General features: G+C 35.3%; 2 protein-coding genes across 2 annotated transcripts; both read left to right on the top strand.

Moving 5' to 3' along the window:
- Positions 1–1,417: 1,417 nt before the first annotated feature.
- Positions 1,418–8,865, top strand: LOC127789751 (ras-related protein RABA4d). Its single transcript, XM_052318707.1, has 2 exons — positions 1,418–1,827; positions 8,214–8,865. The coding sequence occupies exons 1-2, from the start codon at positions 1,601–1,603 to the stop codon at positions 8,656–8,658; spliced, it is 672 nt and encodes a 223-aa protein (XP_052174667.1). The 5' UTR covers positions 1,418–1,600; the 3' UTR covers positions 8,659–8,865.
- Positions 8,866–12,670: 3,805 nt separating this feature from the next.
- On the top strand, positions 12,671–16,547 carry LOC127789750 (protein POLYCHOME-like). Its single transcript, XM_052318706.1, has 2 exons — positions 12,671–13,114; positions 15,727–16,547. The coding sequence occupies exons 1-2, from the start codon at positions 12,827–12,829 to the stop codon at positions 16,111–16,113; spliced, it is 675 nt and encodes a 224-aa protein (XP_052174666.1). The 5' UTR covers positions 12,671–12,826; the 3' UTR covers positions 16,114–16,547.
- The last annotated feature ends 554 nt before the right edge of the window (positions 16,548–17,101 follow it).

Genomic DNA, 17,101 nt, shown 5'->3' with positions numbered 1-17,101 from the left:
ATACATTAAATATATCATCACAACCATACACTGAGCAATGAATCATTTTCCTTCCAGTTTAATGTACACAAATAATAACATAGCAAACAACAAAATAGAAGGCTCGTGGTGCTTGCCTCTCGTTAATCTTACTCATCCTATGCTGTTCAATCTCCGAATGTTTCGAGCGAAGCGAGTTCGACTTCTGATCTACACAAAGAAGGTTGAAGACATAGAATTAGTCGAGGGCGACGGATGGCGGAGGCGACGAAGGAAAGGAACCGAGGGCGACGGACGGCGTCAACGTCGACGGTCGAGGTTCGAAAAGGGGTTAGGGTTTCGCTCTCTCTTTTTTTGAACCTTCGGAAGTCTCTCGAAAGGGGGTTAAGGTTTCGAATGGAACGACAAATGGCAATGGGACACGAGGGTTGGGGAGGGTGGATTCTTTCTAAACACAAAACGACGTCGTTCCATACTTCGATCGGTTCGATTTTTCGGGTAATCGACTGAACCAAACCAAACTGATAAACCGAACCGAACCCCAGCCAACTCACTAATCGATAAGCTACAAAATCGAACCGAACTGAATCGATTGGTTTCGGATGATTCGGTTCGATCGATTTGATTAAACCGAAAAAATGCACACCCCTATTTGTCTTGGTGTGCAAATAACACAAGGCTTACACCTAGACTCTTAACATGCAGAGCTATGGAAAATCATGAATGTTTGCATGCCCATACAATGAAGTATTAGACGTATATGGCATAAAATTATTTAGATGTTAACAGCAAAAAAAATTTATGCAACTACATAAATTTAGCATAATTAATGACGGTTATAATTCTTTAAATATTTATAATAATTTCAAGTAAAAGACATCTTATTATTTTTTTATGACAGGAGTTTATACTCATTTTATGGTGATGGGACACATTATTATTGGATAAGATGGAGTTTGATATTATCATCGGCTTCTTATTTAGAAATAATTATTAATTTATTTTATTGTTTTAAGTAAATATTAATTTGTTAAAATAGTAGAGGAAACATCAATTGGTTAAAAAAAAATCAATATCCCCATGCTTTTTATATTAGAATACATTACATAGATAGCATTTTTATATAGAAAAAATAATTTATTGTAGATGCATCAATTGAATTGCATGGATAATCGTTATATATAATGAAAATATATTTGCAATTTTCACAAATTTTACCTGACACCAAGAAACCGTTAATGGGCCCCGCACTAACCGTTGATCCTCCCAAGCCTCTCCCCAACCACCAAAACATCCACCTCTCTCTCTCTCTCTCTCTCTCTCTCTCTGAATCTTCCTTAGCAGACCCTAACTCTAATCCAAATTTCTGATTTCTGATTTACCCAGAAACCCTGATCTGGATTTTAACCATCTTTGTTTGGTTTTCTTGAATTCTCTGAAACTCTTGAGCTTCGGATCCCATTCAATTGATTCGAATGATTGTTTGAAAATAGGTTTCACGTTTCTTTATGATTTATTGGGTTCTTATAACCCTACATTGTGTCTGCAAATCTGTGGATTTGAGGGGCTTGACACAGGGAGGCTGGGATTTGGATAGCATTCCTTCGGGGACGTCGCGAGAATGTCTAATTTGTATGGAGATTATAGTCAAAAAATTGATTATGTGTTCAAGGTAGTGTTGATTGGAGATTCGGCTGTAGGAAAATCCCAGCTATTGGCACGTTTTGCTAGGAATGAATTCAGTGTGGATTCGAAAGCGACAATCGGGGTTGAATTTCAGACTAAAACTCTTGTTATTGATCATAAGACAGTGAAGGCACAGATTTGGGACACTGCTGGCCAAGAAAGGTGGGGATATTGCTTTCAATTTTATTTCTCAGCATTTCAATTGGTAATGAAGTCATTAAACATTTGAGGGCTAAATGTGAATAGATTAAACAGATACCATGTTTTGAATGGTATTTTCTGTAAGTGTGAAGCCAAATTTAGCATTTAGTCTGAAATCAAATGTTGATTCATAATTTTACACAGATAGGTGTCTCCAAACACTTGTAAAGAATAAAAAATTTTCTATTGCCTCATTAGTAAGCAATTCCACGTTTTATGTTGAAATTTGTTTACGGATGATATTAAGACCTAAATATGAATTGATGTGAAAAGTTGAATTAGGCTCATGAAAGAATCTTCTTTTCAAGGAATAAAATGCCATTGTCTAGGCACTAAGTGTCACCCCATGTCATTAGGTTGCTTGATTATTAAGGCTAAATGGATAAAATAGTTTCAATAGATCCCATTGGTGAATTACCAAGCACTAGACTATTTTATGTTGTGTAATTTGTAGGCATTTTAACAGTTCCATATTATCAATATCACGTAAGCATAATACACGCGGACATGAACTCTGTTAACCTGGCAAGCTGTCCAGCTTAAATACCTTTGTATTGCAGCATTTTTGTTTCTTGGACTCTTCTTGTATCTAAACCATCTTGGCCCGTTGGTCATTAACTCTTTAGTGATAGAAGGTAGTGGAGGATTAAAGAAATATAGAACTTCACGTCATGATTGGATTATGCAAAGTTAAATTACTGTTGTATTTTTTGCCAAGCACTGTTTGTCTGTTGACACATACATAACATAGACTTTGGAAGGAAGGGGAGTTTTTTTTTTTTGTTTCTTTTTCCATGATATACCACCCCTAACTACCTTCTCAATGAGTTCCGGTAAAATCTCATTCCATAGTGTTTCTATTTGGCCCATGTGGTAGGTAATAGTTCATTCCTTCTGAGCCCACTGCAGGCCGATTCATGCACTGTTGGCGGCTGATTCATTTTGCACACGCACAAGTCCTACTTCTGGCAGTGCTACCTCTTAATTACCCTATTTGTTCTTCTATCCTTGGAAAGAAATTGTCTCACTGAGAGATTTGCACCTTGTTATCACTAATAGCAATCAGAAAGTTACTTCTCTTCATGTTATATATTGATAAGTAGCCAGGACTATTGCAATTACTATTGCATCACCAACTGGATGTAAGTTGTATCCCTTAGTATTTGGCAGTACTCCATAAGCAGCGTGTCTGACTAGCATTTCTCTCCAACTTCACATTGTTTTCAATCTGTATGAGATCTGAAAATAGGTTTTGGAGATGTATGGGACTATTTGTTATCTCTGTTAGGGGGTAGTCACGGGATTTCAACTCCTAGTACTCCTGGGTATGTGATGTGCACTGGTGTAATTTAATGAAAAAATTATGACTTGATTGTGCTCTGAGCATAGCTAGTAATAATAAAAGTTAATAACCACACAATTGATGCTTCCATATGAAAAATCAATAACAACAACAACAACATATCCAACTTTTATCCCATTATGTGGGGTCGGCTATATGAATTCTAGATTTTCATGTATTTCTATCTTTTATCATATCTTTATTGAGATCCATACACTTCATATCAAACTTTAATGTCTCCCTCAAAGTCTTCTTAGGTCTGCCTCTACCTCTTTTTTTGATTAATTGTTCCATTTCATCAACTCTCCTCACATGAGCATCTCTTGGTCTCCTTCTCACATGACCAAACCATCTTAGTCTAGTCTCTCTCATCTTCTCCTCTATTGGCACTACTCCTATCTTATTACGAATAACTTCATTTTTAATTTTATCTTTTCTTGTATGGTCGCACATCCATCTTAACATCCTCATCTCCGCTACACTCGTCTTTTGCTCATGTTGGTATTTGACCGTCCAACATTCTGAGCTGTACAACAAAACTGGTCTTATAGCTGTCCTATAGAATTTTTCTTTCAATTTTAATGGGATTTTACCATCACATAACACCCCTGATGCATTTCTCCATTTTAGCCAACCTGCCTTAATTCTATGTGTGACATCCTCGTGAATTTCTCCATCTTTTTGAATCACTGATCCCAAATATCGAAAATGGTCTTTTCTTTGTAAGATTTGATCTTCCAATTTTATTATAACATCCTCCACTCTTGCATTCTTACTAAATTTACATTCCATATATTCTGTTTTCTTTCTACTTAATTTAAATCCCTTAGATTCTAAATTGTTTCTCCATAACTCAAGCTTAGTGTTCACTCCTTCTTTTGTTTCATCCACCAACACTATGTCGTCTGCAAATAGCATACACCATGGCACATCTATCTGAATATCTTTAGTGAGTTCATCCATTACTAAAGCAAATGAGTATGGACTTAGTGCAGAACCTTGATGCAATCCTATTGTAATTTTAAACGGTTCAGTATCTCATCCGCATGTTCTGACCCTTGTCTCTGTACCATGATACATATCCTTAAGGGCTTGTATATAGGCTATTCGGACTCCTTTCTTCTCTAAAACCCTCGATAATACTTCTCTAGGGACCCTATCATAGGCCTTTTCTAGATCTATAAACACCATATGTAGGTCCTTCTGATGATCCCGATACCTTTCCATTAGGCGCCTCAGTAGGTGTATAGCTTCCATTGTTGACCTACCAAGTATGAAACCAAACTGATTTTCTGAGACCTCTGTTTCTTTTCTGATCCTCTACTTTATTACTCTCTCCTAGAGTTTCATGGTATGGCTCATTAACTTCATTTCTCTGTAATTTTCACAGTTTTGAACATCTCTTTTGTTCTTATATATAGGGACCAAAGTACTATTCCTCCACTCATCTGACATCTTTTTTTATTTAAGAATCACGTTAAATAATTTCGTTAGCCAGGAGATACCCTTTTCTCCCATGCATTTCCATGCTTCTATTGGTATATTATCCGGTTCCACCGCCTTATGATTTTTCATCTTTTTTAATGCTTGTCTTATTTCATTTGGACTTATGCGTCGATAAAATGTATAGCTCACGTTCCCTTCGGAGTTACTAAGATGTCCCAATCTAACTCTTGTGTAGCCATCATCATTGAATAATTTTGTGAAATACTCATTCCATATCTCCTTAATCGCTCTCTCATTCACTAATACATTTTGATTTTCATCTTTTATGCATTTCACTTGATTTAAATCTCTTATTTTTCTTTCTCTTGCTTTAGCTAATTTATATATATCCATTTCTCCATCTTTTGTATCAAGTTGTTTATATAGATTCTCGTATGCTTTTGACCTTGCTTCACTAATAGCTTTTTTTGCTGCCTTTTTTGATTCTTTATAATTTTTTTGATTTTCTTCATTGTTGCACTGATATACAGTCTTATAGCAATTTTTCTTATTTTTAATTTTCAATTGCACTTCTTCATTCCACCACCAAGACTCCTTAAGGTTAGGGGCTCTACCATTTGTCTCTCCAAGCACTACCTTTACTGTGTTTCTCAGGGCATTAGCCATTTCTTTCTATATTTGGTTTGTCTGTCCTTCTCCATTCCATTCTCTTCTACCCTTTAATTTTTCTTTGAAGATTAGTTATTTCTCCCCTTTTAAATCCCACCACCTGATTCTTAGATTTTGTTTTATGTGATTTTTTCTCTTCCAATTTCTTACTTGGACGTCAAGTACTAAAAGTCTATGTTGAGTAGTCAAACACTCTCCTGGTATCACCTTACAATCCCTACAACATACCCGGTCCTCTTGTCTCATGAGGAAGTAATTTATTTGGGTGCTTGATGTGACATTTTTATATGTGATTAAGTGTTCGTCCCGTTTTTTGAACCTAGTATTGGTTATGATGAGCCCATATGCCATTGCAAAATCTAGAATAGACTTACCCTCATTATTAATTTCCTCGAATCCATACCCTCCACGTACTTCTCTATAGCCGTTTCCGTTTCTATCCACGTGACCATTTAAGTCACCTCCTATAATCACTTTCTCTCCTCTTGGTATCATTTGTATGAGTCCCTTTAGGTCCTCCCAGAATTTTCCTTTTATCTCCTCATCTAACCCCGCCTGTGGTGCATATGTACTAAAGATATTCATAGTCATTCTTCCTAGAATAACCTTCACCATAATAATCCTATCCCCTATTCTCTTTACATCCACTATCTCATCTACTAAGCTTTTATCCATAATGATCCCCACTCCATTTTTTGCTCGATCATTTTCTGTGTATCATATTTTATATCTATTTTCTAACAAAGTTTTTGTTTTTTTCCCTACCCATCTTGTCTCTTGAAGGCACATAATATTAATCTTTCTCCTAATCATCACATCTACCACTTCCATAGTTTTGCCTGTTAATGTTCCTATGTTCCATGACCCAATCCTTAATCTATGATTTTGTTTTTGGCTTTGACTTTGAATTTGATTTTGTTTTTGATTTTGATTTTGTTTTTGGTTTTGGTTTTGATTTTGATTTTGTTTTTGGTTTTGGTTTTGATTTTGATTTTGATTTTGATGTTGATGTTGGAATAATTTCTTTACCCACATCCGTCCAAACAAATACGGGAACCCTTGTTCATTTGTCACTACATCCGGACGCCGATGCAGCGGCCCTATCTCACTTGACACTACACACGGGCAGTGTAGCACGTCGCTATAAAGGGTTATGCCCACGCCCAAATATTTTTTCATAATTTGTCTAGAGTTCATGTTTTGGATCCGTCTAAGTTTTACGTTGGCTGTCGGCTACCTAACACAACCCTCCTTCTTTATCCAGGCTTGAGACCGACAATGGATAACATCCCCAGGCGGAGTTTCCGTATGAAAAATCATGTTCTCAATTTTCGTGTGGTTTACATCTTTACCAATATTGCGTGAAGTTGTTGTACATATGGCTTCCTCCTCTCTATTAGGATGGACGGGTATTATTCAAGGACCTGTTTCATTTGAGAAAGCCGTGCAAAATTTGAAGGGTGCATACACATATGGCTTCCTCCTCTCTATTAGGATGGACGGGTATTATTCAAGGACCTGTTTCATTTGAGAAAGCCGTGCAAAATTTGAAGTGTCCATACCATGTATGCACCATTGGTATCTTTGTCAGGTTAGTCTATGTTGCTGTGAACAGCTGTTGGATACAACCAAAGAGAAATTCTACCGTTGCTACAAAACGAATAGAAGGGTTTTGGCTCGAAAATCTGAACTCAATTTCTCCCATTAGGAAGCTCAAATGCCAATTCCTGTGCTGCCTATATATGTCTTATTCTTAAAAAATCCACATTTATTCTTTAAATCATACATACATCTCCTCGTTATATGCTCTCTTCTTTCTTTCTGGCTAACCTCAGCTCTAGACAAAAGGAACACCCTGCATCACTTATTTGTAGGTTTGGCATCGCCGAGATTAGTAAAATCACTATTAGTAACTCAATTTCCTCCTCCTTGTAGTAACAGGAAAAGCTTTATCTATTGCAATCTGCAGTGAGAATATAAATTTATGATCCCCACATAATGGCTATTTGGCAGTTCCTTGCTGGGAATCTAGGATGGATGTTGAGAGGAGTCTAAGGGCATCTCTGAGAACAAGAGGGGTAGTACGTATTTCCACTATGGTGTGGGGATGCATAGGATGTGGTCTTCAAAAGGTGAAATCTCTCATCTTAAGGGCTCTTCCCGCCAACCCCACATATGTGGTCTTTTCCTTGCTTTTATGTAAAGAGGTTTTTTTTTTTTTTTGGGCAACTCAAGGTTTGTGACCTTCCAGTACCAGGACTCGCCTTCAAACATAATGCCATTGCTCCTTCCCTTAAATCTAATTATTGAGATGCCACTTGGCACCTTCAAGGACATTTTTTTATTTTGAGCAGAATATATGCACATATACACACACTAGGTTCTTTGGCATCTTTTCTTCTCAAAAAGTCCTGTTGCTTGTCAACAACTCCCTGAGAAACTGAAATTGATGGGATTCTTTGGGGGAAAGCATAAGTTGCAGTATTGGGTACCTTGGTCCAGGCCTTATTAATATCATGTGCCTCAGAAAGACTTGTGCATTAACTCTGAGGAGAGGAGGCTATGGCTGGGATACGTACTGCCTATGGTCATTGGTTGTGATCTATATATAATACTTGATAGGACAGGGGAACAAACAGACACTCCATAGGAGTTGGTGTACTAGTGAATTTTGAATTTATCTTACTGCTTGCAAGGACAGTTAATTTGACACGATTATCTTCCAAAGCATTAATGCAAAATCATAGAGTAGACCGTTTTTATCGTAGTAGTAGTAGTCTATACGCACGCACTAAATTCGTTTGCGAATGGAATTTGAGACTTTCAAAGTGGCTATAAATTATAATTGTTGCTAGGGGATCTGGAAGTTTTTCTCCTCCTTGGTTCTCAGGTACCGCGCAGTGACAAGTGCTTACTACCGTGGTGCAGTTGGTGCAATGTTAGTCTATGACATGACAAAGCGTCAATCATTCGACCACATGTCCAGGTGGCTTGAAGAACTAAGGGGGCACGCTGACAAGAATATTGTCATCATGCTCATCGGTAACAAGTCTGACTTGGGAAGTCTTCGAGCTGTCCCAACCGAAGATGCCCAAGAATTTGCTGAAAGAGAGAATCTGTGCTTCATGGAGACATCTGCTCTTGAGGCCACCAATGTTGAAAGCGCATTCATGACGGTATTGACAGAAATTTACCGCATCATAAGCAAGAAGACTCTTGCTGCCGGTGATGGAGCAGACTATGCCAAGTCCTCTTCTCTCAAGGGAACCAGGATTATCGTTCCTGGCCAGGATCCCAACGCTGATGCAGCAAAGGGTGGCTGTTGCTTGGGATAGTAATCTTCTTTCTCCTCCTCCTTTATATAATTTTTTTTTCTGCTTTTCTTTCCCTTGAAAATTGTTGTTCACTTAGGATGCCTTTGTTTGGAGAAATTGTAGAAAGAGATGAGTGCTGGCAATATTTCTGGAAGAAATGTGCATTGCATAGAGTATGTTGTTCATATAATTCTGCTATTACTACTGCTTGTTCCTCTATATATATTTTCTTTCCTGTGAATGTGATCTCGATTCCCTCTCCAGTTCGCGATTCTCTTGTTTGGATTTTATGAACAAATGTAATTCCTACAACTTACAAATATACTATTTACAATAAGCATTTTTAATCTACTTTAGTTTTCTCCAGAATTCTCCATACAGATATTTACACAAAAGCCCACCATCTTCTAGAATGTCTGGTTTCTAGATCCTTCCCATATAAGGCCATGTTTGGCAAGCCGTAGATTCACGCTTGGGAATTTGCGGAGTGGGACACTATGCTCTCTTCTTGATGACTTAAGCTAAAAATATGATATATAATATAAATTATCAGGAAATAAACTTTAAATTAATGGCTGATTTTCCCCCTTCATATCTTTACTTTAATATAATCATAAGTAAGAAGCAAATTATGTATAACATAGTTTTTCTTTCTTTTCTTTTTTTTTTTTTTTTTATCTCACTTCAATCAAATCGATTTTTTTCTTTTTTTATATGACACAATTAGATCAACTTTAAATTGAAAATATATATTCCTGAAGAAAAATTAGACGTAGTTGATACTTTATTAACAAAAATAACAATATTTCATGTCTTAAACTTTTCAAGCCCTTTTTTTTTCCATTCTTTATTATGAGAATCGCTTTTAAAAAACACTTTTGCAATAATTACTTTTAAGAAAAAACAAATTTGTGTTTAGCTAGATCACATGAAAAATGTTTTGTGTGTTTGGGTAGTAATTGAAAGAAAAAAAAAAAGACTTTTATCAATCAAATACTAGAGAAAAGGGCATTAACATAAGTGCACTTCTAAGAAAAACATGGATATAGACATGCTTTTAATATTTTTAATTTTTATAATTAATATCATTGTTTAATTATAAAAATGAGTAAACTACAAGATCATATTTTAACGACAACAAAATCTTATGATTCGTTTTTGATTTTTCATCAAGAGATAGAAACCGTAGAAAAAATATTCATAAAGTCTACCACAATTTGATGATCTTTCAAGGAACATTTGTATGGCTCTTGAGTAGTACAATACAATTTCACTAATAGAAGAAACTTATATATATGTTTTTACAAATTGATGATGCAAAAGAGATCACTTATAAAATTTGTACACTCATCAAAAGAGAACCTTGCCAATCTACATCAATCTAGCTTCCTTACTAGGGGCGGATTCAAGAATTTTATCGAGTGGGGGCACAATTTATAAAATTTCATTTTTCATAAAATTTCTGTTCATGATACATTAACTAACTAAAACAAAACAACTTTTTTTGACAATAAAATTCACATATCTAATCAATATTTTCAAAAGAAAAAAGAAAGAGAAATACATATATTAAAAGTTTCTCCACTATAATTGTTCTTCGTGAGTTTTCATATTTTGAAAATGTTGTAAGATTTTCTCATTTTCAATACCATAAAATATATCTTTCTTAATATATAATCAAACAAGTTTTCATCCAAGAATCTTCCATTCGATTACGCAATTTAATTCTTCACCATCTTCATAGCAAAAAATGCTTTCTCTCACTTATGTTATGGCAATAGGTAGAATTAAAACTAATCTGACAAGCAAATGTACTAATTGAGATAGAATATTCCTCTTTGTCTCTACTAACTTTCAAGCAAGATAACCAATAGTTTGAAGTTCAAAAAACTCATTATTAGATCTTATGTCAATAATATAAGTCTTAAGTTCTCAATCACTACTTTTGAGACATTTGATGAATAAGATAAGATAAGACAAAACAATTTTTGTTTATCAAGAACAATAAAAGAATCACACGAACTTAAGTATGTCACACAAATAAGTAACTCAGTGTTCACCTCCTTGAAACAATTGTTGAGTTCTTGAAATTGTATGTCTATCGCACTATAAAACAACTCAACCTTATAATTGTGTAAATTTGTTGAGCATTCCTTCGTGACCTCCGTCAAATAACATTCATATCATCCAAAATGTGGAATGAAAATGTTATATTTATCACAAAATGAAGAAACCTCATCAAATAAAGTTTCTTATTCATCATCTCTCATCATTTGTAGTGGTTGCTTTGACAATTTAACCAACCCCATTGCATTTATAATGTTTTGATATTTTCTTTGCAAAAGTTGGAATGACTTATTTGTAATTCTCAATGTAATTTTCACCAACTATAACTTAAATGCACATAATTATTATGTTGTCCGCGTTGGGCAACATAACAATTGCTCGACACAGACAATTTAAGATAGGAGATACAGATTCCATGGGGGTGGCGGGGTCACACACACCCCCCTACTAACCCGTGTCATATAACATATCAACTCTGCTTAAATACAAATTTAAACGTTTGTACTTGTTTAAGAAGTACCCATATTTTGCCTTTTTGCTCTGAATTAAGTCCATTCTCCATTATAACGTCGAGAACATCAACTAAGGAAGGAACAATGGCAACTATGTTTTATAATGAACCATAATGTGAACCCCAATATGTTTCTCTAGCTTGTTTGAGTGTAGTTTCTTGATTCAAGCCCTTGTCACATGGAATTTCATCACTCGTTAATGCTTAAACAACTTCATTAAGTTGTAAGTCACATCTTGCATTTTACATAGAGCTCTAACAATATTCAACAGACTAGAAACCATATTAAAGTGTAAAGTAATTTGAACATGATTTTTTGCCACAACTACATGCCAATTGAAGTTGATGAACAAAATAGTGGACATAATAAGCAAAACTATTTTCTTCCAGGATCAAAACTTGTAATTCATTGAACTCACCTTGCATATGTTACTTGCTACATCATAATCTTGACTGCATAAGTATGATATGTGTTAGAAATTTAAGTTGTTTAAAAATAAATTAATCAATCTTTAAAAGGTCAAATTAATTTTGAAAAGTTGTTTCCTTATAAAATTTTAACTAAATTTTGAAAGGTTGTTTCATTTCAAAATTCTAACTACCTCAGTCTCTCTCTCTCTCTATATATATATATCAAAACAATTTTGAAAATTAAATATATGTGGAATACACTTAAAATAGATAGAAAAAACTAAAAATAAGTTTTGCGTCTATTGATAAAGATTAAAACTCTTTCTATTATTTTAAAATTTCATTTTTTTATTTTTTTTATTTATTTGTTAAATTTATCTGACAACCATTAAAAAAGAAATAATGTGACTTCTTGTCTGTTATTTTCCAAACATATGTCTTATAGGGGTTGGATTGACATGTGATAGTATCTCATTGACAATTATTGCATGATCAACATATAAGTTTTATTGTTTGTTACATCAGTGTCACGTCACTAACTCTAACGTGGGGTTTGTCAGAGAATTAAAATTTGTGATCACATAAGAAAGAATTAAAATTTAATAACTAAAATAGAAAAGGCACCAAAAATTTGTGATGTTTGATGTGATTTACGAAGATTATATTTCTTAATTGATTGTTTAGTTAATAGTTAGCGATCCCACAAAACGTCAATTAGTCCAAAGCTGCAAGATTGAGATTGGGCCCATTATTGTGATCAAATTTGTAATTTTGCCGATGGTTCCGTTCCGAGTAATTTTTTATTTACTATGAGTTGAAAATATTTAAAAAAGTATTTTGTTGATATATTTAATTGTAAATTTCAAAATTTAAAAAAAATATTTTCTACGGTTAAACACGAACTTGAAGTTTCTATTTTTGATATTTTGCTTATTTCGTTTGGATTTGAATTTGAATTTTTCTTTAAGTACCGCCCAAATTTCATTTCAAAATTTTGCCATTTAGCCCCTCCCTCATCGAGCTTGGCGTGGCTCGGCCCTTCGTTCATCCCTACCCAGGGATATGCAGAATATATAGAGCCACTCCATCATCACAACCATCACCATCTTCTCTTCATCTTCATTCGTCGGACGGATTAAGTCTTCTAACCATGTTGTTATTTTGACCATATTATATTTTCAGTTGAAAGTTGATGATACGATGCCCGAGTCAAGAGACAGATTGTCGAGGCAAGCCAGCGAAGCGATGGGGGGAACACAAGGAACAATGGAAATGGCGGCTCTGCCAGGCAATGTGGTCGGAAGAGGTAATTTAGGAACACCAAGGAACAGACACAGGCGTGGCCGGAATTTGCATAGGTCACCCGCCGCCGGTCGCGAGAACATGCCGCAAGGAAGTGTCCGGCGCGGCCGACGACGCTCCACGAATAGCGTGTTGCCATCGTGGTACCCCAGAACGCCTCTTCGCGACATCACAGCTGTTGTTAGGGTAACAGTTCTTTGTCTCTCTTGATCGTATGATTTCTTTGATTTGGCTTCTTCACGTGTAATTTTATTGCGTTTTCTTCTGATTGAATGGTAGACATAGTAAGCAATGCGTTTGATTTGATTCATTTATTAGTCTTTTCTTGTTGTTTACGCGTTTGATTTTGTTTGTGAATATCTTAGCTATGGCTTGGATGGTTTTGTGTCGGAATTGATTCAATTCATAATGTGCTTATTTGAGGTCACCTATGCCTAGTAATAGTTATCTTCTTGGTTTGGGGATCACAATTTTTCGATTATCCTATGGAAATAGTGATTGAATGGAATGGAAATGACTAATGAGTGGAATAGAATGTAAAACATATAAAATCTTTTTGGTTGGGAGAGAAAGGGATGTAAACTAATGGAAAATGTTTCTCTTGGTTTGGGAAAACAAAGGAAATGAATTGAAGGGAAGGATATTAAGAGGCGGTTTGGCTCACCGATTTTTTTCATAGCTTTTAAGCTATTTAGCTTTCAAGTTAAAAGTTAGATAGTGTTTAAGCTGATGATGTGTTTGGATAAATATACTTTTAAGTTATTAACTAATATTTATGTGTTTGGTTTGAAAGAGCGGATAAGCTATTAAAACTTGACAAAAAGACCAAAATAGACATAATGTTGAATGATGTAAAATTTTATTATCAAATGTGAACAAATTATACATAATTATTAAAAATATATTAATACAATATTACTATATATACATATATATATATACGCTGCACGCAACGAGAAGAATAGTGGTGAAGCGAGGAGGCGACCCACAAGGCGACAACAACGGCAAATCTAGAGAAGGAGGAGGATCGGGAAGCGGCACTCGAGATGGGCTACGTAGATGGCGGTAATGGAGGAGGGTCAATCGACGAAGTTGGAACCAGATGTTGCGATGGCGCGACCCACCAACACGAGGTTGCTTGCGGTGGCTCAGTTGGATGACGGCAACAACGGTTATGGAGGAGGGGCGACGACGCCAACGCGGTAATGGCGGAGGGGCGACAACGGCAACATGGTAATGGCAGACTTTTTGGAGAAGATGGTAGAAGATGATGGGAGAAAGAGCTTTGGGGAAGAGGGGAAGAAGATGCAACGATAACAGAGGGCAAAGTGGTATTTTTCTCGGTTAACTCTCTAGCTTTTTTTCCCAAAGCTGGGGGGCACCAACTTATGGCCAACAATGTTAAAACAACTGATAAGCTATACAACGTTAAAGCTATTAATGTTTGCCAAACACTTCATCATAGAAAGTTGTATAGCTTTAAAGCTACTTATACAGCTTATACGCGGTCAAATTGCTAAGCCAAACAGCCTTTAAATAACAATATCCTTTTAATGGAAAGATAGAGAGGTTGTTTGGCTTATTATTTTTTTCAACAGTTTTTAAGTTGTGTAAAGCTTAAAAGTTGAGTGGCGTTTAAACTAATAATCTGTTAGAATAAATACGCTTTTAAGCTATTAGTTAATAGTTATATGTTTAGTTTGAAATAATTAATAAATTATTAGAACTTGACAAAAAGACAAAAATAGATATGTTATTGAATAATGCAAATAAAATTTATAAAAATATTAATTTTTAATAAAATATTAGTTCAATATTCATTAATATATATAATATATGTTATATATATATATAGTGGACGGAAGAATCTTAGATGAATGACAAGAGAAGGTGGATATAAAGGTGATAGATGATGGGCGGGGGCGAACGGTTGGGGCGACAATGATGTGCTAAGGCGATGGTGACGAACAATGGCAATGGTGGCGGCTGAAGATGGGTTTGGTAGCGGGAGATCAAAGAAGGCAGAGGGAGAAGAAGGATATAGGTTGGAAATCATAATTTTGTTTGAAGGTAAATTAATCATTTAATCGGTCAACGCAAATAAGCTCATACCAACGTTTTTGGAAAAGCGGGGGGGGGGGGGGGGGGGTGAAGCTTTTTTCAAATGCTGGTATGAGAGCTTTTAAGCTCTTGAGACATAGCAAACATTTAACAAAATAAATTTGACAGCTTATAAGCTAAATGAATAACTAAATGAATGTTATAACGTCAATTACAAATATGAACTTCTAAAAGATTATTAAGATTAAAGTTGTCAAAACACACTATTTTCCATCTTGAGCGCTGGATTTACAAGATTTCTCAGAACTTAAATCATAGGAACCAGGCCTTTTGAAACCCCTGTTCTGTTTTTGAGCAGCCAGAGATTGTGTTTTGGATATTCACCCTTAAATATATCTTACATGCTCAAAAAAAGAGAGAAGAAGGAAAGGATAATACAAAAGCTTCTCTTTTGTTCACCTTTCTAGTCCAAGGACAACAAAGTACTCTCTTTGCAACAAATGCCTTTGTAAAGAGTAGTGTTTTGCCATTTTATTGAAGTCCAAGGGGAAGATTAGCCCCTCTAAAAGTGTAGTGGTTTAAACAAATAAACAATGTCATTGAAGTCCAATAAGAGTTGATGGCATTTAGTTCGGGGTTCTGAATCTTTTTTTAACTCTTTGAATTCATTTTCTGCTTGGTTTGCATTAAGTATATCATATCATGAATCTAACCTGGAATAGATTGTTCTTCAATAGGCTTTTGAAAGAACAAGAACTCGCTTGAGGGAAAGGGAAGGCCAACAAATCGAGGGTCCAACAGCTCAGGACCTGGATGTTCCGGCTCCTTCTGAACCTATATCAGGCCCTCAGCTCGAGGAGGGTGTTTCGATAATCTCTCCAGGTCCTACAGAGGGAGCACGGCCTTTCTCACCATCTATCGGAAAAGTGCCGAAGATATTGCTTGATATCACCAACCAGAAAGCCGAGGAATCCCATTGCGTTACACCTCAGAGAAAGCTACTGAACTCAATTGAAACAGTTGAAAAAGAAGTTATGCAGGAGCTGATGAAACTCAAAAACACTCCCAGAGCTAAGAAGGCTGAAAGGCAAAGTAAAATCCGGACGTTGATGTCGATGCGTTGATCGAACAACTTGATTTGACCTTGACAGCAGCTAAGGTATATACATCAGAATCAGATAGAAGGGATTTTGGGAGAAGGAGATGGGAATCTAACAGCGGGGTAAGCCATTATCTTCTGATAATTTTTGGGCTCTCTGTATCCCGCTTTTACCATAGTCTTTGCTTGTAATATCTTCTACTGAAGATGATAATGTAGGATAAGATGGCATATTGCTCTCTTGCTGACTGGCATTTGCTGAAGATCTTGTGTGGGATGAGTAGGCATTGTTTTAAATTGATGTACAGAAGAAGCTTGTTCGTCAGAAATATGTTTCTTTTGGTGGTGTAATATCTCTGCCAAACTAACAAGGAAAAGAAAGCTCAAAATTCACTGAAAATGATTCTCCTTTCAGTGGTATTCAAACCTGGTTCTGTTCTTTTAATTATTCTCAGGGTTTTGTTGGAAGCTTTCTTTAATCTCCCTATAATCTTTTATGTTTTGTTTTCCTTAGCTGAAGGGGAACTAGTTTAAATTTGTACATCTTGTATTTGCAATATATCAATTGATAGTGTTTTGGAATGGTGGTTACGGTCTGTTTTATTCTTAGTTTGTGTTTAAATGGAAGAATTTTAAATGAATAGTGTTTGAAATTATAATTGAAATACTCACATTTCAAATGAAAAGTCTTATGTTTAAAATAAAATTATTTGAATATCTATGATGAATGAAAGGATTTAAAAGCCAATCATTTTAAATCTATTCTATTGTTTAAGTAGATACTAAATTTGGCATATGAAACTTTGAATTTTTCAAAATGTCCTCAATATATTTTGCTTAAACGGTAGCCAAAAGACTTATTTTTTTTATTTAAACATGTCTCCAAGTGATAATAATCGAGAGTCATTTTACTATTGTACCAATATTTGTTTTATTTAAGGTTAAATATCACATAACATCCTTAAAGATTTGTCAATACTAAAAACATTGACTAATTTTGTGTTTTTCAAAAT

The sequence above is a fragment of the Diospyros lotus genome, chromosome 14, assembly GCF_014633365.1.
Source record: "Diospyros lotus cultivar Yz01 chromosome 14, ASM1463336v1, whole genome shotgun sequence".
Lineage (NCBI taxonomy): Eukaryota > Viridiplantae > Streptophyta > Magnoliopsida > Ericales > Ebenaceae > Diospyros > Diospyros lotus.
This window is presented reverse-complemented; position numbering and strand designations above follow the sequence as displayed.